The sequence below is a fragment of the Palaemon carinicauda genome, chromosome 9, assembly GCF_036898095.1.
Source record: "Palaemon carinicauda isolate YSFRI2023 chromosome 9, ASM3689809v2, whole genome shotgun sequence".
Taxonomy (NCBI): Eukaryota; Metazoa; Arthropoda; class Malacostraca; order Decapoda; family Palaemonidae; genus Palaemon; species Palaemon carinicauda.
In genome coordinates this window covers 124,488,528-124,514,244 of record NC_090733.1, presented here as the reverse complement: position 1 = coordinate 124,514,244, position 25,717 = coordinate 124,488,528, and the positions used below count along the sequence as shown (strand labels likewise).

The window sequence follows — 25,717 nt, the reverse complement described above, 5'->3', positions numbered from 1 at the left end:
TATATATTACAGGAAGAGGCTCGACTACAGTAATAAGTATAAGTATAGGAACTTTGTACATATGTATTAATTGATATAGTGGCTGCAAACGCATTTAAACGAGTGAGGTTTTATTGAATCCTTCCGCATAGTTAGCCATTAGGGATCAGGAGTCTTCTCAAAATAGGAAGAAGAGGAAGTCCTGCATTTGTAAACAAATGGCCGCAGTGATTGGAAGTGTCAATTTGAATCTCGGGGCCAAAACTCCTTTATAAATCTTTATTAAAGGTAAGTATTAGCCTTTTACAAGGCGAATCTGTTACCTGACCTTTATTAGCCTTTTACAAGGCGAATATGGTACCGGACCGTATTATAGATTTCAATATAATTCTTCCTTTGAGGCCATCATTACTGCCAGTAGTGAAAACGTTTATTATAAATTCCGTATTTTCGACCTAGTTTAACCTACTTATGGGCGTTTTTAAGTATTGAGGGTGCAGATATCCATGGTTATCTACGGATACGTCCCTGATTATACACGATATCTTAGGATAGTCGTCCCCGTGATACCTGACAATAATTATCTTGTAATATCACTCGCAGGAATATTATACAGTAGGAAGCTGTCGGAAGGAACTTCCATCAGGACGATATGGCTCGAGCCCAAAAATAGATTTTTCTTACGTCAGACTCCGTTTTATGGTTATGTCCTAAGTGTTCTTGAGATACTTAACTTTGTAGTTTATTTTAGAAAGTGTTCCTTTAGCATAGAAGTCTAGTGTAGATTGAAGTTATAGTATCGGTCAAGGCAACATTTTCGGCTGATTATTATTGGCGTTAAAGCTCCAATTTTTGTAGCTCAAAAATCCATTTGAATTTAGTTTACGATTTAAGTGCCTAAGCTGCATCCATTCAATACCTAGCCTAACGTTTCAAGGGGTACACAATCTTTTATTTACTTTTTTTTATTTACTTTTGCCCTTCTACAGTGGAGCCGTCGCACTCCTGCATTTCTAACTGCTGAGCCTTTGTATATCAACGGCCAGTTCCTCCCTCGTGCATAGAAAATATGAATTTTCTTCCCATTTTCAATTCGTTCGTAAGTCCTGTCCGCTGTATGGCACTACTAAAACTCTGTCCGTTTTCCTGCAAAACCTCTACACAAGAACACCACCTAACCTAAACTTCCCCACCCCAACCTAACCTAACCTACAAGCCGCATCCATATCTACTTGCCTAACAGCGGGGCTAACACCCCTCTGCGAACTCCCTTACTCTACCATATTCTTGGCTTACTGTATGTTTGATTCGTAATCCTTTTTCCTTTTAGGTGGTCGCTTTCATACATACACCCCCTAGGCGTACTTTTACGCACCTATGATTTACGGTAAATATTTACGGAGGGTGAATGTACCGTAGTTCATTGGAACAGGTTAAGGTAAGAATAGGGTAGACTAGGGAGAGTCGCAGGGGTTTTAGCCACCCGGTAGGTAAGGATATGGCTCCTAGGTTAGGTTAGGTGGGGAACCTTAGGTGAAGGGGTGTTGTATCTATTTTTAAGATGTGGTTTTTCAGTCTGTCCCAACGAACTATAAAGGCTCCATTTGCTGTAGCACAATATTGATAATGAAGAAAGTCCTTGGATATTTATTTGTGCTTTAAACTGTTCTGATGCAGGTAATTGGGGGATCTCTGTATTTTTCAAATTATAGAAGTTTTGAAATTCCAGAAGTTATGACTGGAAAACCATATTATTATTATTACTATTACTAGCTAGCCTAAACATGAGTTGGAAAAGAAGAATGCTGGAAGCCCAAGGGCTCCAACAAGGAAAATAACCCAGTGAGGAAAGGAAACAAGGAAATAAACAAAATACAGGAGAATTAATGAACAATTGAATTATTTTAAGAACAGTAACAGCATTAAAACAAATCTTACATATATAAACTATAAAAACTTAGAAAAAAAACAATAGGAAGAGAAATAAGATAGTATACCCAAGTATATCCCCAAGCAAGATAACTGTAACCCAAGACAGTGGAAGACAGTCTGTGGCACTAACCAATACTAGAGAAAAATGGTTTCATTTCGGACTGTCCTCCTAGAGGAAAGTAGCCACTGAACTACTACAGTGCAGTAGTTAATCCCTTGAATGTAGAGAATTGTTTGGTAATCTCAGTGCTGTCAAGTGTATGATGACAGGAGAATGTGGAAAGAATAGGCTAGACTATTCGGTGTGTGTGTGTGTGTGTGTAGGCAAACGAAAAAAGAGCCGTAACCAGAGAGAGGGATCCAATGTAGGCTAGTATTGTCTGGCCAGTCAAAGGACCTAATAAATCTCCAGCGGTAGTATCTCAACGGGTGGCAGGTGGCCAGGCCAACCTACTACCCATAAGCTATTTTAAAAGGGAAACAACACAAGAGCACCACCTAACCTAAGGTTCCCATGTAATCTTACCTACTTACCTATGGGGGCCAAGGGCTATGCACCCCTGCAACTCCTCCTTAGAACATTGCTAAGACTAATTCTCAATCCTGTTGTTTGTATTGCAACCAGCTTCACTCCTGAAACAGGGTGGATTCTTACATGAATACAAACCTTTGGCCTTTATTTAGGAGATCAATTTTAGTACAGCCGGAACTTGGACATTTAATGTTTAACGAGGTGTCGTTAGTTAGCGGCCAGTAGTGGGAAAACCCCAGACACGTCTCTTAGATGTGCCATCCCGAATTCTTCTTCTCTGCATGTATTGGCACCAGACGCATGCTTTACTAAGGGTACAAGATGCTTGTGCTTTATAGGTGCATCTTCTAGACTTGTCCCCCAGGCGTGCTACCACAGGAGTATATTCACCATAAGCATATTTGCCAGATGGCCTCCCTTCCGTATGTTGCTCCTTATGCCATATTGGATCTGCATCTTCCACACTCGTACTCTCCTCCCAATGCATCCTTCCCATGCACGTCTCTCGGGTATGCATGACAGGTTTCACATCCACTAGGAAGTTGTTGTCGTTTACCAGATGCGGAAGAGGGAGTTATGGGTATCAGAAAGGTCAACGGCTTTTGAGAGGCCTTGTCTTTTCCTTGAAGGACAGGAAGGCAGCCATCGACCTTTTCTGTTATGCCCCTAGCAGCGCAAGACCCAAACTTAAGCTCCCTTGGTCACTGTTAGTCAGTGAACCCTTAGATAAGGGGAAGTCTTAGTTCTTCAGAAATGAGGACTCCTTGAAGGGTGGGAGATCCTCCCTCTTAAGTCCTTCGGTCTTTATGAGGCAGAGAAAATAATATCCGACTTATGGGCTCTCTCTTCCCCTCTTCCACTAGAACTCGCAGTTGCAACCTTGACACCGTGTTGCTTAGCAAAATGTCTTCCAGCGGTTCCAGTTTCTTCTCAGCGACAAAGGGGTCTGGTATGGAAGTCACAGCCATGGCTACCATGTAATTGTCCTCTTGGATCAACCACTGGTCGAGTACACTCGGCTACCAAGCTGACACAGAGCACCTAACCAGCCCTAGTAAGAAGCAGCCCCTTATGGACATTGTCCTGACGGGATCTAGGGCTGTTGATTTCCTAATGCACCAGGTGGGCAACTAGTAGGCCTATTGGGAGCTAACGTGTCATGATTCCATTACAGTACTTCAAGATTCCACAAACGGATTGGCAGCCTAGAGGGACTTATATTTTGTAATTCATCTTTGAAGAAGTAATCTCTTCTTGCCAGAATTGATAGAGGAAGGATACTTGAAACTATTCTGCAGTGTGCAGTGTTGTTTTCGACAGCCTCAACCTTCCACATCAGGTCCGAGCAGGACAGCTTCTCAACCGTCCCAGCCCAGAAAACCGGTTCAGAGAGCTGGGTACTAACCTGAATGATCCATACTTAACAACTCCTCATCTCAGTTTTTCTTCCCACCAGAAAGGCAAAGGAAAACTTCTTTTTATGAAGAATGTTTCCCCTCCATCTCACCACCAGTGGAAGAATGCCTTCAGGCCAACTTGAGGAGTTGGTCATTGAATGTGAAATTTACATAACATGTTCAGCACCTGTGCTATACAGTACAATAAAAATCCTTACGTAACAGGTAACACCTGTGAAAAAAATTTTTGCTTGATTGACAAACACTTATTGGAAATGCTTTTGTGATGACAGACGCTGGGATTGCAAGTCAGAGTCAACCAGAATAGTGGCGTTGTGCAGGAAGGGAAACTGCGAGAATGGTGGGTGTAAAGAAACACGGCGGTCTGAGAATGTCTGGCTGACAGTAATTCAAACTTAAAAATATTATGTGGATCTCTCTACCACGAAAAAATTAAATGGAGACATCAGAACCTGCTAAGACGGAGGGCTAAGTGTACGCTAACCGTACTCCCACTCATGCATACACATGCAAGGACTCGAATGCATACGTGCATCAGGATTCCACACACAACAGAATTCCATGCGGAGACCTTTCTCTAAACTCCTGACTTCTACATACACAGACTCTACATATGGTCCTTTATCGTACAGTGCAGCCTTTCTCCCGTACTCGTAAAATGATTCCATTTGTAACAGAATTCCAGGTGTACAGTCTCTGATCGTACTGTCTTTCATGCTCACGAGCAATGTCTCCCTGTGCACGATGGTCCACGTACATGAGCTTCCACCAGCGCTAACTTCCATGTGCTTGAGCTCCACAAAAAGGATCGTAGTATGTCCCCGATGATTCACGTACACAAACTCCACAGAAAGGATAATCCACGAATATGATTGTCAATGCGCACGATCATCTGCAATCACGATTGTCCACACGCACAAGCTTCTACACTCGTGAGCTCTCCAGACACGATAGCCACTTGTACGTTCACCACGCAAATGGTCTTCATGCGTTCCATTCCAGATTACACATCCAGTGTCCAAACACTCCATCATTGCTTGAGCTATCTCGTTGTGACAGTTACTACTTGATCGGTGTTTTCCCTTCACCCAGCCACATGACGAGAGCATTCCTAACTCATCACTTCCTGCATACCCGTGTGAGGTACATTATTTACTTGAAAAGCATTTACTTGGGAGGACAATCTCAGTAGGGTTTTGCCTTTTACATGATATACAGTACGTATGTTACTTACTGGGGAAAATCCCATCCCAAGAATGTGTTTTGGCACGCAGTTCGGGTACTGACAGCTCATGTCGGACTCTTGTGTAATCGGATACCTCACGCCTGTTCTTCAGTAACTTTCGGGTCACAGTACTTCTGACATTTGCATCGTTCCATCTTTGTTAGTACACAATAGCAGTAGAAGAGGAACATATGGTCATTCTCATTGCTTTTACTGTCTGCGAAATCTTTCCTTACCAAATACTGAGGATTCCTCATGCTCTTTTCCTTCATGTTTCATCTTCAAGAAAACATCCAGATTTTGTTCTCTCCCAGGAAGACAAGTCTCCTTGGGCTTTTTCTCCACGCTTATCGTTTCCAACAGGATCAGGTGTGTGCTGCGATTGGGAAGCAAATGAATGAGAATCATGCTTTCAGGACCCTCATTGATCAGAATTTACTCTCTTTCCTTGAGTAAACACTACTTTAGAATCGCCAGGGAACTGGTATATCCGTCACTTGTCCCTTCCCAGCACTACCTGACCAGAAATTTTCAACGAGATCTTTTGATACACCGAAATAGTTTCTCAACCTAAATCTTCCCTTGTTCAAAAAATGGTCTAGGACATGTGATCCTTCCACGTCCAAGAGTTTCCTCGGCACAAAGGTCTTCCAACTCATTTGCATGAAAGGAATTGGAACAGGAGATTTTTCAGGTTAGATCTCAGCACTTACAAGCACGGAGATGCTACGTAGTGTTTGCTCGGTCTTCAATAAAATCGATCCCAACCAAACACGTATTCAATTAACCCATTCGTTTGCGGACTGGCTGGCAAGTGCCCTACGAAGGGATTTTGGTACTAGATACGGGAGCGCACTCTTCTGCTACCAGCGATAGGTCTCGTAAGAAACCGAACATCTGCACTACGGGTCAGGATGCTAGTAGCCACTATCAATTCAGCTATTGCAGCGCATACAGTACAACAGAGATAAGATGTAAGACTTCGGTATTGGGGCACACTGTTCTTGGTCCTGGAGTCTTGCTATTGAAGTTGCCACCAGGATCAACCAAGCAACTTCTTGTTAGACCTTTGGTTAGGTTAGTCTTATGCTTCACCTCAACCCAGAACTCGACAGTCCCAAAACAGGCAGAAGGCAGGGACCTTTCTGATTCTATAGCCACCTTACCAGTGGTCCTTTGTATCCCAAAGCAACATGAGTGAGAGGAATACACTCCTGGTCTTTGCAGTTCTCCAGTGAAGAAGTTGACTGGACCCCTTGATTGACTACATTCCCATTCAAAAGGAAAACGGCAAAAACTGTGTGGTCTGGATCAGGAAGAAGACTTTTTGTTCTCAGTGAGCTTAAAGGACACATATATTTAGTTACCGATATAGTACTTTGGTCTGTCAGAATTATCTCCTCCTTGTCCCCTAGCCTTTAGTTTTCAATTCAAAACCAGATCTTCAGACTGCTTATTGCCTCAAGCATTCCCGCTTATCTATTTGGTGCCTGCTCAATCGAGACTTGCCTCTTGGGTTTGCTCGACAATCGTCTTGACCTGTCTTTGTCCGGAAGGCAATGTTCTAGGACCAAGACAATTGAGCTCCTTTTGTCACGATCTTAGAATAGTATTTAATCAATAAATCAGTTGCATGACCAAGCAGAAATTGAGGATCAGTTCATGCTCATAACACATTAAACATTCGTTTTGGCGAATGGAGGGAAGTAGCATAGTTACTCCCCACAAACAAGAACTTCGTCATTGGGTAACTATTTAAACGGCCTCGCACAACAGCTATTACTCCAGAATTTTTGGAAGAATGACTGGTAAGCAGCTTGCAATTTCCCTTCCTTTTGGTTATAGTAGAATAGAAGATACAGGCAGATAGTGCTTGGTGGCTGATTGATGATTTCCTCTCCAGGAGAGCATCACTCGACCTCCACCTTCAGGGATCCTGCCGTTCATTCAAGGATGGCAGGGCACACCTGGAGTAAGTGAATCCCTTAAGGACGTAATATAACTGCTTCTCAACCTACTGAAAGTCCAAAAATTAAAAGCCTCTCAGGGCGGATACTAAACTATAATAAAGCCAGAACGCTATTCTTCGTTCGTCCAGACTTGACTTGCTAGCTAAAAGTACCATAGGAAAATAATAATAATAATAATAATGGTTCAAAAGGCGTAAGGCGTAATTGACAGAGTACCAAATGGGCAAGACTATCGTGAAATTCCCAGCGAGGCAAATCAAAACAACAATGGCTGCCGACACCGCGGAAGGCCAAGCCGGTCGAAATAAAAAACACAATACTGGGAAAAGTACAACTGCCCAGTACTGCAAAAAGCTGTCAAAACAAACTATGGTACTTAACATTGGTATCGGTGAAGTTGGAGCTTCGGCCATGATGAAAATAATCCACGCAACGTGAAAAAACCGAGAACACAAAATTCTAAGACCAAGCTAGCAAGTCCAAAACAGAAGGATGTCTCAGAGGGCGCTTGCGTCGGCCATCGGTGGAGTGGCTCAAGTGCGGTATCTAGAGCCTCTGTTACGGCCCTTCCCTTTGATGATGGAATTATCTAAATGGAAGACAGCCTGTGAATAGTGGCTTTCACACGCCCCTGCTTTATACACGACACCCACAAGGTGCTCGCGCGAGGGTAGTAACCTCTGCATTCCATGCTTTTATCTTTCTCTGGTATAATTGGAAGGGTTTATATCAGAAAAGTGTAAAGAAGGACCCTTTTCACCGGGTGTCACAGGTCTCTCCCCAGAAATAGATTTTTCCTTCGTCAAAATCCCTTTTTGCTATCCTTCCAACAGAGTTTACTGTTGCCAGGTAGTGTTGAGGAACAATTCCACCACCTTCGTGACTTATGTCTACAAGCAAAGGGGTGCTGTTTCATAGACCCTTTGCTATTGGGTAAGCAATCACGCACTTGGACAGCTGAAAAAGTAAGAGAACTGTACACAAGATACGTTCCAACTAGTGGGATGCTCTCACTGACACACTTAATCACCAAGCGCAGGAAGTAGGGTCAGTGACTCCTCACTTTCGTGGGTGATAGAAAAGCTTATTATGTTTAAGGTATTGTCATCAAAGGACCTGTTTGTCTCCCGGTTGATCCAAAAGTCCAGTTCTAAAACATCTTCCAGTAAGCCACTCTCGTCTCAGGGACATCATCAGAATTTGGGTCACCTTCCAGCCCCATTTCCTCTAGATACTGTACTCAATGGTCAGTGGACAATTTTGGTTGCATGTTACTTTGATGGCTCCCAAATACACATACCTGGTGGCATCCAGATTTTCTGCAATTATTTACAGTTCTCATCATCCTTTACTGAGGAAGCTTTTCTCAGTCTCTGGGATAAAAAATGGTCACTTGGATTGAGGATCTCTGACTGTTTCCCCTTCGTAGAATCAGCCCAGGCTCAGGTAGCTTTGAGTAGTCTTGCCTCCTGGAAATTGAGATGTCACTTGAGTCATCAGGTCTCCCACGCGGACCCTCCTGTACCCTTCATCCGGCCTAAAATAGGATTCAACCCCTAAACTACTCGAGAGGCTCTGCATTTTGATGAGCATACCGCATTACATTTCGTATGTCGCGGGTCATCCTCAACGGAGGAACACCTTCCTCCCATTTTCTGGAGTTTGTGTCTAAGAGCCAACTTCTAGTCTAGCACAACTTAATATCATGTCCTCCTCCATCTCTTCCTTACAAGTGAGAGGCTGAATTTTTCTCAGACAGTGCGACGCCCTTTATAGATCTTAGGTCCCCTTTTGGAGCACCAAAGACACTTTCCCGACCTGAAAGGGTAGAAATGAAAATTTCCTGTGAGAACAGGGCAATGCTCCTTAAAGATCTTAGGTTCCTTTGTAGAGCACTAAAGACTTTCTTGTCCTGAAAGGGTAAAGAGGAAAATATCCAAGAACATTGCTTCTTCTGACTCAAGCACTTTCAGTCATGCCGATTTGGTGAGATTCCGGAAGTACTAGTTTGATTCGATGGCATGAAGTCAGGGGTATCAGATCTACCCTAACTTTCAGGAAGAACATGTCGGTGGCGCTAGTCGTGAAGGTAGGAGTTTGGTATAACAGACAACCTTCACTACCCACTACTCAGGGGAAAGATTATCCTTGGTCATGTGGTAGATACTCAATAAATCGTGTTCTAAACCTAATTCCCTCACAAGGCAAGTAGCATCTCGCCTAAAATAGCAGTTGTGACATAAGTCTAAAAGGAGAGAGGGAATGTTTCTTCCTTTTCCCTCTTTGTGGTGAAGGAGTCAATCTGTTTTATGATGGATTTTACAATAAATGCAGGCGAGCCTCAAGACTGAATAACTTCTTTATAGAGAAGTTTTGTATTGAAATGTCGCCCCTATCCTTCCAGATGAATAGGAGAATGGAGAAAATGTATGCGACCCATCTCATGATGACCATACATTCAGACACCATAGCCTTACGAATATAGGTTTTTCCACAACTGCCAAACAGTCTTCTAGTAGGAATCTAGACTAACACCTGCAACATCTTCATGCTCAGGTTATTAGGAAGTTGACAGGAGTTTTTGACTTTTGCTCTTCTCTAAGACCAAAGTGCATTGACATTTCCCAGGTTAATAAACCAGCCTGATTGGTTTTAGTGTCTTTATCTTTCCCAAGGATGAGTCTCCTATTAAAGGACTCAGTTTGTATAGTTAAAAAAAAATACAAATTACTTGAAGACTTTGTGATTTTAGGACTGTGATGTACCCCCTCCTCTTTGCTTTCAATATTGTGCTATGTTAAGTGAAAAAAATCATGCCTTCAAGACATTAGTACAGTAATTGGGAAATATCTGTCATGTCGTATTGCAGTCTGTGGTTCCAAACCTTTGTTTGTTCCGTAACCGAAATACAAACCACGCTATTTACATTGGGTTTACCTTTCGGCGTAGCTGAAATGGCGAGCCATTAGAATTTAACGAGGGTGTATTACCCCCGCGCTAGTTAGCAGGGGGGTAGGGGTGTGGTAGCTAGTTACCCCTCCCCCCCTCACACACTGGTGAACTGCTTCACTTCACTTTTGGCTCGGACAATGGACAGACGTCTCTGTCTTTGTCCTCGCTTGGCAGCCATTGTTTGTTTTGTCTTTACTTAATCACTTATCTTTTACTCAATATATATGTAAACATTTTTTCGTGTTTATGTATATATTTGAGTATAGAAATCAGTAAGTTTCCTTTTCAGAGTTTGTGCTTGTGTGTGTAGTGTACGATATCTCCGTGGAGCCCTCAGCAGTTTGGCCACCATGGTGTAATTTCATGGGTCGCGATCGAGTTTGACTACGGTCTTTCTCTCTCTCTCTCTTTGAGGTCGTTCACCCTTTTACTACGTTACTTTTACTACGTCTGAGTAGCTTCCTTCCCGTGTGGGTGGGGTTGCTACGCCGTACGTTTTGTCTCAATTAGTTTATGAATCTAATTGTATTTGTTGATTTTTCAGCTTTGTAGAACAGTTCCTTTCAGGGTTTTCGTTCTTTCTTTAGTGTTCATTCATTTTTAAATTACATAATTACATAGTTACATAATTATAATTGTTATAATTCTGTGTTGGTTACAGCTCTCCTTCCGTGAGTGTAAGTGGCTGTGAGGGCACGTGCCTGTTGTGTAATTCTTGTGTTCCTTTCCCTCGGGATTCCTCTTCGGAGCCTTCCCGGGGGAATGAATGTTAATTAATGATTTTTGTTTTTATTTTTCACAGTTACCGATCTAGTTCATTTCTGTAATGTGACAACGGAGTGAGCTGTCTTGTTGAGGCCTGGGGATTCGGCTGTTGCTGCCTCCCCTATAGATCTTCGTCAGGGGCGTGTCTCCTTCTCCTGGAAGTACTCCCGTGACGATTGACAGCTCTCCAGTTCATTTTAGAACACTCAGGAGGCTCGCCTCCTTGGGTGGGTAATTTTCCTTCCGAGGGAAGTTTTCCCATCCAGGCTTGAGTTTTTCCCCTTTAGGGGGTTCTTCTCTTGCCTTTTTTTTGTGCGACTATGCTCTTGGTGCTGAGCGGTCGCACCTGCAGTTACGCTCAAGGGGCTGGGCAACTGCAGGAGCCCCTCTTCGGAGGATTGCTCTTTTTAGGTCACTGGCTGACCCGTCTCTTCTACGAAGTGTTTCTCTTTCGTTCGCGAGAGGGTACACTCATAGAGACTCCTCTTCGGAGGACTCTTCTGCTGTTGGCCGCCGTCGCCGTAAGGCTCACCGTCCGCTACGTCGTAAGGACCTCCCATCTCCCTATAAGGGTGCTAAGAGGCGCCTTTTTGAATCTCCGTATGAAGCCTGCAGCTCCTTCCTCTTTAGATATCTCTGGGGATCTATCTCCAATGCCTTCTTGACCTTCCGCCCCTGGTGCAGATGGACAGCAGTCTGACCTCGTCTTCCGACACAGAACGGTCTTCCGACGGACAACGGTCCCTTCGAAACGGTTGCCTCCCACGGGGGTGCTTCCCTTGCGTGTCAGGGTTCCCCTGCGTGCCCTTCTGCAGTGTTCTCTCCTGCTCAGTGTTAGCGCACAGGCGCTCTCCTGCTCAGTGTTAGCGCACAGGCGCTCTCCTGCTCAGTGTTAGCGCACAGGCGCTCTCCTGCTCAGTGTTAGCGCACAGGCGCTCTCCTGCTCAGTGTTAGCGCACAGGCGCTCTCCTGCTCAGTGTTAGCGCACAGGCGCGCTCCTGCTCATCAGCGTTTTCCTGATCGCTAGCGCTCTCCTGTTCGCCAGCGCTCTCCTGATGATCGTCGCTGCTGTTCCTGTTGGTTCCTGATACGCGCCATGTGCGCCCACGTTCGCCCGCGCAATCTAGAACTTCGGTTCAGATCTTGGACAGGGACTCTTCTTCTACGCACAGGATTCCACGCGTTGCCTTCTGCTCGCCAGCGACCACAGACGCGTCAACGTTCGCCTGCTCGTCAGCGATCTCCTGCGCGTCAACGTTCGCCTGCTCGTCAGCGATCTCGTGCGCGTCAATGATCGCCATCGATCTGCCATGCGTGTCAGGTCCCCTGGACACCATCAGTAGCAATCTAGCGCTCTCCTGCTGTGGACGATCTCCGGTAGCTGAGTCTTGCCGTAGATCTTCCTCCTGCTCGCCAGCGCTCACCTTTACTTCTGTCCGTCTGTGCGCCAGCTTTCTTCAATCGCCAGTGCACATCTGCGCGCCCTTTCCTGCCACGCACCTATCAGCGCCAACGGTTTTTCCTGACCGTCCAGGATCGCCTGATTGACAGCTCGCTTCAGCGCTCACCTTCCTGATGCACCTGCGCGCCTTCTGTTTAGTGCGATGCGCGCTAACCATCCCTTGTCTCTTACGCGCCATCGCCCGCCTACGCGCCATCGGTCTCCCGATCGCCTGCACTCACCCGCGCGCCCACGTGCCTGCGCGACCACACCCCCACGTGCCTGCGCGACCACACGCCCACGTGCCTGCGCGACCACACGCCCACGTGCCCGCGCGCCTACACCCATGCGCTCCAATGTTCGCCCGCGCGCCTACACCCATGCGCTCCAATGTTCGCCCGCGCGCCTACACCCATGCGCTCCAATGTTCGCCCGCGCGCCTACACCCATGCGCTCCAATGTTCGCCCGCGCGCGAACCAACGGTGTTCCGTCGCGCGAACGTCGGCTTGATTCCTGCAGTATCCATTGCTCGCCTACGGGTCATCGCTCGCCTGTGAACTTTCGGATTCTGACCATCAGCTCTCGCCCTTCCTACCACGCTCGCCCTCCTTCTGCGCTCCCTCGCGCACTTTTGTCTGCGCTCCTGCGTGCCCGCTCATGGGCGCTTCCACGTTCGGCCAGGCGCAAACCATTGATTTACCATCGCGCGAGCGCCAGGGCGATTGCGACCGCGATTCCCGTCGGGGTTTCGCAACATGGCCAGCCTGGCGAGTCTTCTGGAGCGTATTTCCAGAACACGGTCTTCACCCCGTAAACGCAGAGCATGGCACATGCAAGAGCAGGAAGAATCTTCAGGGAGGTCTGAGCAACATTCTTCTTTCCAGAACCTGGGTTAGCCCTTCCTCGTCATTCTCTGGAAGGGTCTTGCCAGGGAACTTTCCGTTCGAGATTTCTCCGTCGGGCAAGGGGTGACTGGTTTAGCCCTTCCTCTTCTCCATCTCGTGGGAGGGGCTTACCAGGTCCTTTCCCTCCTCGGTTGCGACCTGAGGTTTTGTACAAGGAAGCTCCAGGAAGATCATGGGTACTTTCCTCCTCTCGGGCTCAAGCACCTTGGCGTTTCGTCGCCAAGTTTCGAACTTGCGGGCAAGCTCGATGTTGGACCATCTAGACGCAGTGACCGAGGGCTTCCTCTTGGGTGTCTCATCTGTGGATGTCGACAAGCTCAGACACTCTTCTAACCTTGGGAAGAGCTTGTTTGTGCCCAAGGACAGAGACATGGACAGCAGTTGTGCGGAGGAAGTCGACTTCTGTTTTCACTCCTCCAAGGCGCTTTCTTCCAGACCCTGCAGGCCTCCAGCGCCTCTTCTTTCAGCCTCGTCGGCCTAAGTTATCGGACCGGCTACGGCAGCTAAGACAAGGTGTCCAATAGCAGTCCTCTCCTGTCAGGGACAGGTAGCACGGGAGGCTCTCCCGGAGGGGCATAATCCTTGAGGGAGCGGCAGAGTTCACAAACTCTAGGATTGGCAACCCCCCCTTGCAGGTCTCACGCTGGGAGGATGCCTAAGGTTACTCATCCGGGTAACAGCTTCCCGATGCCGATTCCTGCACGATCTCCGTGATCAGCCAAGGATATCACGCCTCGCTCTTACCATCTCTCCGTCTCTGTCAGCGAATTCAGTGTCACTGAACCTCTATGCCATAGGGTCGGCTAGAGTTTTGCCCGTTTGGGCAGAATGATCCATGCCTTAGAAGAAGGTCCTCCATAGGGTCGTCGACGGCTTCACCCCCCGGCTTCTTCAGTCGATCCTTTCTCATAGGAAAGCATCTGAGACGCGAATTCCGTCGTCGACCTCTCAGCTCTGATCAAGTTTGTCGAACAAACTTCGTCCAGCGTGGAACAGCAGAATCGATCAGACTGGTAACGAGGCGGCAGGACTCCTTAGGCCCTGGATCGGAAGGACGGGTACTTCCGGTTTCCATTCCATCCATCTTCCAGGAAGCTCTTGGAATTCAGCCTAGACTTAAGATGCGGTGTGGCGATCCCGCCGCGGCATCACAGGTTTTTCCCCAGAGAACTCTCCCTGCTTTCCTCATGGCCGCTCAGGAGCAGGCTTCCGCCTCCTTCGCCTTTTGGAGGTCTGGTCAACTCCGGTAGGCTCGGGTTCGACCTTCTTCAACGCCGGGACAAGCTTCCGGGTCCTTACCATGAGTGAGGGATCATGGTAATTTGCTAGGAGCCTTCTCTACTTCTGCCTCAACATCTGGAGTATCTAGCCATGATATTGAGTCAACGGCCTTACCACGTTGGAAACACCGCTTCTTGTCCGATCAGTGAAGTTAAGCAACGTTGGGTCTGGTCAGTACTTGGATGGGTGACCGCCTGGGGACGCCAGATGCTGTTGCCTCCTTCTCCGAGCCTTCCCTTCAGTTGACTGTGGCAAGGCTGAGGAGAGTCGCAGTACCTGTTCTCAGTCAAGCAGAGCTTTCAGCCCTACCTTGGAACGTTTCCTGGGACTCTTTTCCTCATTGACCCGTCTAAAGTCCCGAACGGTCGCCTCAGGATAAGTTCCCTGTGGGGCAGCCCAAGTTCCGGTGGTATCAAAGCAATGATTAACCGGACTTTCTGGCCCCTATGGGACCAGCGGAACGTTTAGACCTGCAATGGGTGTTGACCTATGGAACCTCTTGATGGGAGTGGATATTCTCGTCCTTTCCCCACATTTTGATGCTGTTCTCGGACTCGTCAAAGAAAAGGGGGGGGGGCATGTTCCGGTTTAGGCCTATGGTCAGGACCTGAAGGATACCTCTCCATCATTCAGGCAGGCTTAGGGGCTGTAGTCTGGCCCCTCTACAGATCCTACAGTTCCTGCCGAGTCGCTCCGTGCGCGACGACTTCATGGTACTGGCGTATTCCAACCAGCAAGGGACGCATTTTCATACCTTCGCATCTTGCAGTAGAGATACTGAGATGATCCGAGGTCCTCTCAATACCACTATCGGCTCGCTCATTCCGGGCAGAGGAATGTTCTCTCCGACTATCTGAGCAGAGCCTCGCAGATAGAGGGTACCTGGGGGTCTTTGGCCTTTAGTAACCAGGGAAGTCCTGGCCTGGGGGACCTGATCGCGACAGCCTGGAACTTAAAGCTTCCGCTGTTCTTCCCCCCAGTCTCAGACCCCAAGACTCTTTGGCAAGATGCTTTCCGGTGATGGTGGGACAACATCGACGCCTGCGTCTTCCCACCATTGTTGTCTGTTGAGAATGGGTCTCAACAAGACCAGGTTGTCTGTCAACCTTTCGATGGCCCTGAGAGCTCCACTGTGACTATACGCAGAACGGTTTCCGGACCCTTTGCTTCCCCTGACGATACTCCCGGGAGAGCTTCTCCCACGGCATAGGCTACTCAAACAACCACACTACAACATCTTTCACGAGCCGTGGCATCGCTTCGGCTTCACGCCTGGAGACACTACGCCGCCGCCTCAAGAAGACAACGCGCTACAGTCGCGGAGCGGAGGTCGCTTCACCTGCAATAGTCATCCACAGGGGTCTACCAGGCGAAGTGGAGAGTCTTCTGTGGTTGGTGTTGTGGGAGAGATACCTCTTCCCTTGAGGCCTCTTCTCCAGCAACAACGGACTTATTGCTTTTCGGCGGGAGGAAACTCCTTTCCGCTCTCGGCAGGGAAGCCTGTCTCTCAGCCTTTCCCTGGCCTTCAGGCTGAAAGGAATAGACTTTTTCCTTCCTGCTGGACCTTTCTTCGCTCATGCGAGGCTGCAAACGTCCCTGCCCCCAGTCTGAGTGAGACCTCCTCCATGGAGCATGGTTCGGACTTTTTAGTCCCTTGAGAGATCTTCTCAAGAACCATTACGTCAGGCCTCTGATCGTATTCTGTCTTGGGGGACGGTGCTCCTGCTCACTCTGGCCTCGGCCAGTGCGTAAGCAATCTTCTTGGTCTCGTACGACTCCGCCCTTTCTAAGGAATAGGGGAAGGCAACATTCTGGTTCGCTCCTGAGTTGTTTGCTAGACTCAGAATCTTGGGGTCCCGGCCCTTCGGTCCAACTCTTTCAAGATTTCGAGTCTCCATTTTGTATCAGATGACCCAAACCTTCTCCTTCTTGCCAGTGAAGGAATCGAGGGGTTATCCTTGGAAACAGCTGCAGTTTGTCCTCACGTGCAGCCGGGTTGGGAGCACAGGAAGGACACGGGAGAGTCACCAGTATACCTCTTCAGCTCAGACTCAAGGACATTCATCCCAACCTGAATCCAGACCCTCCCCCGTCACGTCGCTCTACAGCACGATGTCGGATACATCGCAACGTCCCTCGCCTTCGAGTAGTACTACTCTGTGACGCAGGTGCTACAAGCTGGAGTCTGGAAGCGTCTAATGACCTTCGCAGCCCGCTTCCTGCAGGACGTGACCCACAGGAGTATCGATACGTTTCTATCGCTCTGTGGTGGCTACACAACAGCTGGTCTAACCTCAGGCTCCTTTTTGGACAGGTAGCAGAAGGTTGAGGGCATTGTTATAAGGTTTTAGTCTGCATGAACGAAAGAAGTATGTCTGGCCCTTACTTCTTTCTTCATCGTCCCCTCTACTGGGGAAGCAGCATCCTGGTCTCTGCATAGCTGACCTCAAACCTCTGCAGGTAAACCATGTTTCCTTGTGTTCCGAGTATTGAGTCAATACTGTCGCGTCCCCCATACCCTGACGAGGTGGTATTGGGAACGTCCTAACCCAGAGTTCCTTCTGGAACTCCAGGTCAACTGCCTAGGATGGGTCACACTTCTTCCTTCACACACAAGCTTATGTAGGCCACACGTTTCCTTGCGGAGCAAGGAACTTGTGAGGTGCAGGGACTCCTTTTCTCGAGTGCGACTCACTCGAATTCTGAGTCCCCGGGTAAAGCCAAAGCCAGTATGGCTGGGGACTTTCCACCCTTCCTAAGGGGGTAAGTCACCTAATGTGAATAGCGTGGTTTGTATTTCGGTTACGGAACAAATGACAAATTCGGAGATAATTTGTATTTTTCCTAACCATACAAACCTTAGCTATTTACACATATTTGCCCACCAGCCCTGTCCCCCAAGACAAGTCCTACCTCTAAGTGAAGTGAAGCAGTTCACCGGTGTGTGAGGGGGGGAGGGGTAGCTAGCTACCACTCCCCTACCCCCCTGCTAACTAGCGCGGGGGTAATACACCCTCGTTAAATTCTAATGGCTCGCCATTTCAGCAACACCGAAAGGTAAACCCAATGTAAATAGCTAAGGTTTGTATGGTTAGGAAAAATACAAATTATCTCCGAATTTGTCATTTTTTCATTCTAACTTTGTACAACATTTTGAAGCCACATGCAATCGACTTGACCAATCATCTCACCAAGCAGGCACCTTACTTCTCAGTTGTCAATCAGCAAACAACCTTGAAACAATGGTTGCTTCTGTGAAGCTCAATTTCACTTTTGTACGAGGACATGGATTAACTGAAGACCATCATTCTAGAAATAGAATTCAAGAATATATGTCTGATAGATTTGAATAGTTTGTGGTTTATTTTTCATATAAGTATTTGGTTCATAACATACTGTACTTGGTAAATTTTCTTAATAGGCCGTTTGTATGTGGTGGCAAATAAGGCGTTAGTATGCATTCATTCATCCATGCATTACAGTAAATTTTATTTGGAGGTAATCAAGATGACATTCTTCTAACACAAAAGAATTCCCAGCGTGAAGTATGTATACTTTCCTATTTAAAACTTTTAGTGTATTTAGACATTTTCCTTCCTACTGTAGTATCATAGCCTTTGAGATCGTGAAGGTTGTAGTTCCTTTTTAAGCCTGTTGGTGATTTATTCACATGCTGATGAAAAATTCTAAAATTATTTGTTCCTTCATGGTTACAAACCATCATCCTTTTATAGAAATATGATTTCAGCCAAGTTGGAAAAGGGCTTTTAGAACCTTTAACAAGTGTCAGTAAGCCCCACCTACACGACAAGCTACTGAGTAGCCCCTTTGATTCCAGCCGCAGTATAATACAGATGTACTATTCTATTGCCTCATTAACTGGTTGCAGTTATGTTTTCTGCTTTTTCTTTCAGTATTGTGTGTATGGTGTGATGGAGAGACTATGTGCAGACATTCTGGTCTTCCCTGGTAAGCCTGGCCCTAACAGCAGTACAGTATTTTAAGTTTATGAACATGCTCTTCTTGGATCCTCATTAGCTTTGTACTTTTTGCAGGGGTCATGACTGTTTGCAGTTCACCTCTGCAGTAGGTAGAGTTCGGTGAGCAGAAGAAGGCGAATAGAGATTCTTTGGTTTCGAATGTGGAAACACTCAAGCTATTGCCAAAGAAATTCTTTAGCTCCTCCTCCTCCTGGTTTCCAGCCTGGACCAACATTTTCTTTGCCAGGGATTATTATGTATGGTATATTCAAAGTGAGGTAAATACATGGGCTAGCGCATTAGTTTACTGTTGATGTGACAGGCCGAGTTCAAGTACTTCAAAGGTTGATGGTCAGATTCTGACAAATGTCTTCCTCTACAGATACTGTTAAGACTTCTTTACAGCCCACACTACTGCATGACATTCTTTCTCGATTATGGATTAATTTTGCTTTGCACCTTTGAGTTTTCTGCTACCATATTGCACTGGCCAATGGTCTCCATCAACATATGGCTTTTAGGATTGCCCCTAAACCCAAATTAGATGTGTCTTCATGTAACACAAAATCTTTAGTTAAATTAGGCAGCCTAACTATTGGATGTGTACTGAAAAGGTTCTTGAACTTCTCAAAAAATTCTTAGTGACACAGGCTCCAGTAGGCTTCAATTTCTGACATTGGTTTGAGATTTATTTACAAGACCAATTTAAGGTGCAGCAATAGTAGCATAATCAGGATTATAATGGCAATAGTATCCAGTCAAACCCTCAATGATTGAAGCCTTGGTTGGAGTTGCCTTGGTCAGATCTTGTTTTCTTTGCCATTGACCTAGTGGATGATCAGATCTGTGGGTCTGAGAATTCACTCAGTTCCAGCAGATCAAGCAAGAAACTGCCACCCCCCACCCTCTAGGCAGCTGAGGTTATATAAGTTAGAGATAGCTGCGTCTGCGCCTCTACAGGTAGACCCGTGTGTGCTCTGATGGGGCACATCATTGAAGAGATTCGAGTCAGAAGGCACATCCTTCTCAGTCTCTGAGTTGGCGGCCATGGAGGCTTCAGCCTTTGCCTGTCTCCTGGTTTGACCAGTGGTCAGGAGCAGTTACCTACTTTGCAAAGTTGATAGCTTTGGAGAAATACATGAGCCCTGTGTTGTGTGGTAGGAAGGCATTCACCTTCCTGGCCCACCAGACAGCAAACCTGTGTGCTAACTTGGTTTCAAAAAGGCAGTATGCAGTAGTTTTTTCGCTTCTCAAAGCAGGTCTAACTGGAGGTGGCGTTTGCGTTGAGGAACTCATTTTTGTGGGGTGCCACGTCTCTGCTCTGATCCACCGTGCTGTCTCTTTCAAGGGCCATGGTACTTCGAAAGTACCTTTGGGTTCGGCCAAGTGCAATATCTGGATCAATCTTCGGTGGGCATAAGTAACAGAGACCTCTAAAAAAACTGTTAAACTGCATAACATTATTATTATGAGCTGGATTGCTAGGTAAGTACTGGCACAAAATTAACATTTCTGAATATTATTCTTGAAATTCCATATGCTAAAGGATAGAACATCCTTCATGGCACAGCTCAGTCTTCTATTCATCTAGCTCGATCTCCTGTCTACTGGAGTGATTTTTAAATGTTCACCACTGACAAAAATAGCATGTTTTAATCAACTTTTACACCTTGGTTTTTTAATAATAGAAAAGACGATTGTACTTTTTCCCTTCCTGGAAGAGTATCTAATAACACACTTGAAAAGTTAAGAAAACCTTCTTCAGATGAAACCTGTTAGTCATGGCAAGTGAAGTAACGACTTCCACTTCAAGTTGGAATTTCTTCTTCTCCTGAGATGTGACATTATCATTGTTAAGGCAATTCTGATTATCTGGATTTGGTCCGATATATCCAGAATCTGTTATAAATGGTTCTACTGTACTCAGAACAACCTGTCCCTCTTTACAGGTGCTATCCATGTCTCATGACCTACCTCATCAAGAAGACTGAACCACTCTGCATCCATGAAAATTGTGATGTGAGAAATATTGCTTTGTAAATATCCAATTTCAGGATATCCAGATCTTTACAGGTGGGTCTAGGCATGAAGTATTGATAAGAAAGTACCTAAAACAAATCTGTTTGAGGCTTGAGGTGAGGATGTCAGGTTCATCCTTGCCAAGCTTCTTGGACATGAGGTGTCCTACCATGCTAATGGTATTTTTAACTGTATTTCAGAAGTAGGTCTTCTGAAAGAGATTTAACTTTTAAAATGACATCTTTGCTTTTACGGTTTTAGTTGAATATTCATTTATTTTCTATTTACAATAAACGATATCGGCGTCAATGATCTTAGATGTCAGGATGTCAGAAAATTTCAAGGCAATCAATCAATTAAAACAAATCCAAGCAGTGCATCAGGAGTATGTGGTACTCCGCTCGATCACGGCATCTACGAAGGAAATTGGGCTAAAGAGAGGGATCCTCAACCAGCTCCCTTAGCAAAAGAACCATGATGGTTATCTAGCTTGCCTTTTCCAGGGATATCATCTCTTGAACCCAATCGGGTTCCTTTCACATTTGTAAGCGTGAATTAGGCATTCACTTGGTTATTGGTAACTTGACCCTTGTGGTGCACAAGTTTATCTTGTTATATGATCTGGGTAGGTGGTGCAAGGTTGAATGTCATGTTGAATGGAGAGTTACTTGAGGAGGTGGATCAGTTCAAGTACTTGGGGTCTGTTGTTGCAGCAAATGGTGGAGTGGAAGCAGATGTACGTCAGAGTGAATGAAGGGTGCAAAGTGTTGGGGGCAGTTAAGGGAGTAGTAAAAAATAGAAGGTTGGGCATGAATGTAAAGAGTTCTATATGAGAAAGTGATTGTACCAACTGTGATGTATGGATCGGAGTTGTGGGGAATGAAAGTGACGGAGAGACAGAAATTGAATGCCTTTGAGATGAAGTGTCTAAGGAGTATGGCTGGTGTATCTCGAGTAGATAGGGTTAGGAACGAAGTGGTGAGGGTGAGAACAGGTGTAAGAAATGAGTTAGCAGCTAGAGTGGATATGAATGTGTTGAGGTGGTTTAGCCATGTTGAGAGAATGGAAAATGGCTGTCTGCTAAAGAAGGTGATGAATGCAAGAGTTGATGGGAGAAGTACATGAGGAAGGCAAGGTTTAGGTGGATGGATTGAGTGAAGAAACCTCTAGGTGATAGGAGGATAGATGTGAGAGAGGCAAGGGAGTGTGCTAGAAATAGGAATGAATGGCGAGCGATTGTGACGCAGTTCCGGTAGGCCCTGCTGCTTCCTCCGATGCCTTAGATGACCGCGGAGGTAGCAGCAGTAGGGGATTCAGCGTTATGAAGCTTCATCTGTTGTGGATAACGGGGGAGGGTGGGCTTTGGCACCCTAGCAGTACCAGCCGAACTCGGTCGAGTCCCTTGTCAGGCTGGAAGGAACGTAGAGAGGAGAGGTCCCCTTTTTTTGTTTCATTTGATTGATGTCGGCTACCCCCCAAAATTGGGGGAAGTGCCTTGGTATATGATATGATATGATGATCTGGTATTAGTCCTTTATAATTACACAGCACCCTAACCCCCAAAAAAGAGATTTTGTCAGAGGAAAAACCTATTTTGGGCAAATTGCTATGGGATCCTCAAGACCCTCTATCCTCCCTAGACTTGTGAAGAGAATTGAGACATTCTCCTGAATGGCAAAGCTTGTTTCTGAGTGGGAAACAAATGCCCATACAAGCACTGTCCTCAGTATTGGTAATGGTTCTCGGTTAGTTATGTGGTGTCAGTTAGCAGATGAATTCAGTATTGGAGGTACTGTGACAGGTTTAGTAGAGCCTTTCATGTTGATACACTGGTCATAGGACAGGGAAGACAATTTTACTTTGGTAGGCTATATCTTATTGTTCTACCCATTACAAGGAAATGCTTGGAAATCACATAGCAGCTCCTCCCAAAAATAATTTATTTGGTCAAAACTACAATTTTTTTTTTTTTCCCTATGTAGAAGTGAATATTTGTGTACTGTACTGTATCATTTTCTAATTTTTTACCAAGTTATTAACTGTGTACAGGGTAGTACGTATTTGCGGTTGCCGAATCCACTGACAAGTAGGGGGGACTGTAACTAATTCTAAATACAGTACAGTATTAAGTGTGCATTTTGTGTGCTTGTGTGTGTGCATGCATGTGAACATAGGAGAGAGAGAGAGAGAGAGAGAGAGAGAGAAAATTTTTTTTTTTTATGACTGAAGACTTTTCCAATTTACAATGTACTATACAGTACTTGAATTTTTAAAAAAATCTTTGCCTAATGTATTTTTCATGATCATTATTTAATAAAGATTATAAAAATTCTGCTAAATAAAACCTAGATATCAAGTTCGTATTCCCTGTGTGTGTGTGCGTAAATTCTATGACCGATCTCTTCTTTAATACTGTACCTGTACTTTAGTTTTTATTTATTTTTCTTACTTATAACTGTGTGCATAATTTTAGTCTGACTTTTTAAAATAAACTGCCACATTCTGAGATTCAATTTGAGGTATTATTTAGTGTATTAAATATTTAATAGCTTATATGAATAATCCATCATAGGATATATTAAAAAGTAAAAATTGTTGCACTTTGTACAATTTATTGTAATAGTGACAGTATGGGACAGTATGGGATTACTTTTTTGAAGTCTTAATTTGTGTAAAATCTATTTCTTTGTGAGTAGAAAGTCTCGTTACTAATTACCAACTTAACAAGAGGTATGACTTTATCGATAACTTTAGTATGACTGGGAGCATTGTGCGAGAAACAGCAGTAGTATTGGTGATGTTATTACTAGTGATTAGATTATAGTAATAGAAGCTGGTTTGTAACCGGTTGCACTATACTGAATCGTTAACCCTTTTACCCCCAAAGGACGTACTGGTACGTTTCACAAAACTCATCCCTTTACCCCCATGGACGTACCGGTACGTCCTTGCAAAACAATGCTATAAAATTTCTTTTTTTCATATTTTTGATAATTGTTTCAGAAAATTCAGGCATTTTCCAAGAGAATGAGACCAACCTGACCTCTCTATGACAAAAATTAAGGCTGTTAGTGCAATTTAAAAAAAAAATATCTGCAAAATGTGCTGGGGAAAAAATAACCCTTTGGGGGTTAAGGGTTGGAAATTTCCAAAGAGCCTGGGGGTAAAAGGGTTAATTTTATCCATTTTAAATAAGTTAGTTTTCAATGTATATTCTCTTTCAGGTAAAGTGCAGTAATAACTAGCGAGTAGAGGAAGTATTGCAGACAGAGGGGGAATGTTTCATCAAGGAGAGTACGTTGTTCCTGATACATACCTTCCAGATGTGATGGGAAGGGTATCCATGGAAAGGGAGGCGGTCGTAGGAGCTCACCAGCGACCCTTTTTATCCCCACTGAGAGCTGTAAGGCTTGGAAAGAAAACAAGAAATAATACCTTACCTTATGTATGTCATGTTGTAAATTGCGGGGAAAAATTTTTAAACAGTCAAGGCCTTGATACGCATTTGAAATTGCATTTAGGAGTTAAACCATTCATGTGCAATTTTTGTGGTAAAGTTTGCAAAACTGAAAGCAAGCTCAAAACTCATCTGGCATCTCATGCAAATGACGATGTGAAACATGTTTGCGATATTTGTGAAAGAAGGTTTTCCAGTCGAAGTTCACTGAGTAAGCACAAGAAAATGATTCATAAACCTAAGCCTCACATCTGTCCTGAGTGTCAGTGTGGCTTTGAAGAGCGCAAGTATATGGCCATTCATGCAAAACAAGCACATGATTTAGAAATCGACTCAGAATGTTGTAATGACGATTTCCTCTTAACCACTGCAGACTGTAGTACTGATTCTAAAGGTACCAGTTCTGGTGATGGAAACTCAAAAAGCTTCTTAGAGGAAAGTGTAGATCCTTTAGCTATTGGAGATGGAGATATTTCAACTCGGGAAACCGCTTTGCCTAGCATTTCTCATAATCAACAGGACTCTCACAATATCCAGGAGAAACCTTTGGAACCTATTGTAGAATTAACAGTTGTGAATAGGAGAGATGCCTCTATCAATTGTGAATTTTGTACTTCTACATTTCCTTCAGTAGCTTATTTAGAGCAGCACATGGCAGTTCACGTGCATGACAGAACCATTGCTTGTCAGCATTGTTCAGCAAGGTATGATAATCTCGAGGATCTAGCGAATCATTTGAAAGTACATGGGATAGAAAATGAACACTCAAATTCATTTGCACATAATGAGATGAAGTGTCCACCAATTTTTGATAAGTATATTTGCGCTCTGTGCAAAGAACATTTCGTTAATCTTGGTAGTCTGAAGCGTCATCAGGCAAAAGGACACTGTTCTCCTACACCGCAGAGTGGAATTTAACGAGTTAAACACTGTTTATTCAACTAAAGGATAAGGACAGGTTGTATGGTGGTACCTAGGTTTACGAGTCTAATTCATTCTGAGATCGAGCTCGCAAACCAGAATTTTCGTAAACTAAAATAATTTTAATCCCCCAAATTAATGGAAATTCACATGATGCATTTCAATTGTCCATGTATACATACACTCATTTTGAAAGGTTTATAATTCTAATTAATGAACAGTTTATAACCCATAACATCAGAGATGAATATAAATTAACAAATCCCAATTAATATGTTAACACTTCCTCCTGGTCTCATGTAAAGGTCGTCGACATCATTTGTGTATCTTTTCATCATCCATATCAACCGTCCTGTGGCTACTTTGTGATTGCTCTCTCATCTTCAGCATCATTCCATTGTCAGCTAGGTAACATAAGGACTTAACTTCTATTGAGACCTGCCCACCTATTGCAACACGATTCTTCGATTCTCTCTTTCAAATGTGCACTTTTTTGGTCATGAAAACTTTTCATTGTCATCACCATCATCTTGAAAATCCTATCATTATCACTACATTTGTTTGAGAAGGGAAATGATATCCTCTAATCTTTCCGCCAGAACTCCCATTGAATCTATGTCTTCATTTATCCAATAGATCTTCTTAGTCCTGGTACTTTCATTGTTACTGATTTTTTTACCGTCCTGGTACTTTCATTGTTACTGATTTTTTTACCAACTTTTCTTAGTCTCTTCTCACTTAACGTCCCAATCATTAGTCTCTTGATATTTCAGAATATGTCCCAGCTTAGGAACACCACATATATTTGCAATGTTTTGATTTTATGATCTCACTTTACTCTGGTCATGAATTTTTACATTTGATGGTTATGCTATTCCAAAATCTCCCTTTTGCTTGTCCTCATTAATGTTTCTGCTGCATTGATTAATTCTGATCTTG

At 44.7% G+C, this 25,717-nt stretch overlaps 1 protein-coding gene and 1 pseudogene across 3 annotated transcripts; both read left to right on the top strand.

Annotated features, from left to right (window-relative positions):
- Window positions 1–25,390, top strand: LOC137647128 (putative zinc finger protein 66). 3 transcript variants are annotated; one of them, XM_068380379.1, is made up of 2 exons: window positions 1–267; window positions 23,625–25,390. In XM_068380379.1, the coding sequence occupies exon 2, from the start codon at window positions 23,678–23,680 to the stop codon at window positions 24,773–24,775; it is 1,098 nt and encodes a 365-aa protein (XP_068236480.1). In that variant the 5' UTR covers window positions 1–267; window positions 23,625–23,677; the 3' UTR covers window positions 24,776–25,390. The 3 variants fall into 3 exon arrangements, with proteins under 3 accessions (XP_068236480.1, XP_068236482.1, XP_068236481.1); XM_068380381.1 differs by lacking the exon at window positions 1–267 and adding an exon at window positions 586–681; XM_068380380.1 differs by lacking the exon at window positions 1–267 and adding an exon at window positions 17,826–17,946.
- On the top strand, window positions 14,502–14,620 carry LOC137647377 (5S ribosomal RNA; annotated as a pseudogene).
- Window positions 25,391–25,717: the final 327 nt, after the last annotated feature.

Bases quoted from the DNA above. Each gene is read 5' to 3' on its own strand.
- LOC137647128 (XM_068380379.1), top strand. From the start codon at position 23,678: ATGTTTCATCAAGGAGAGTACGTTGTTCCTGATACATACCTTCCAGAT.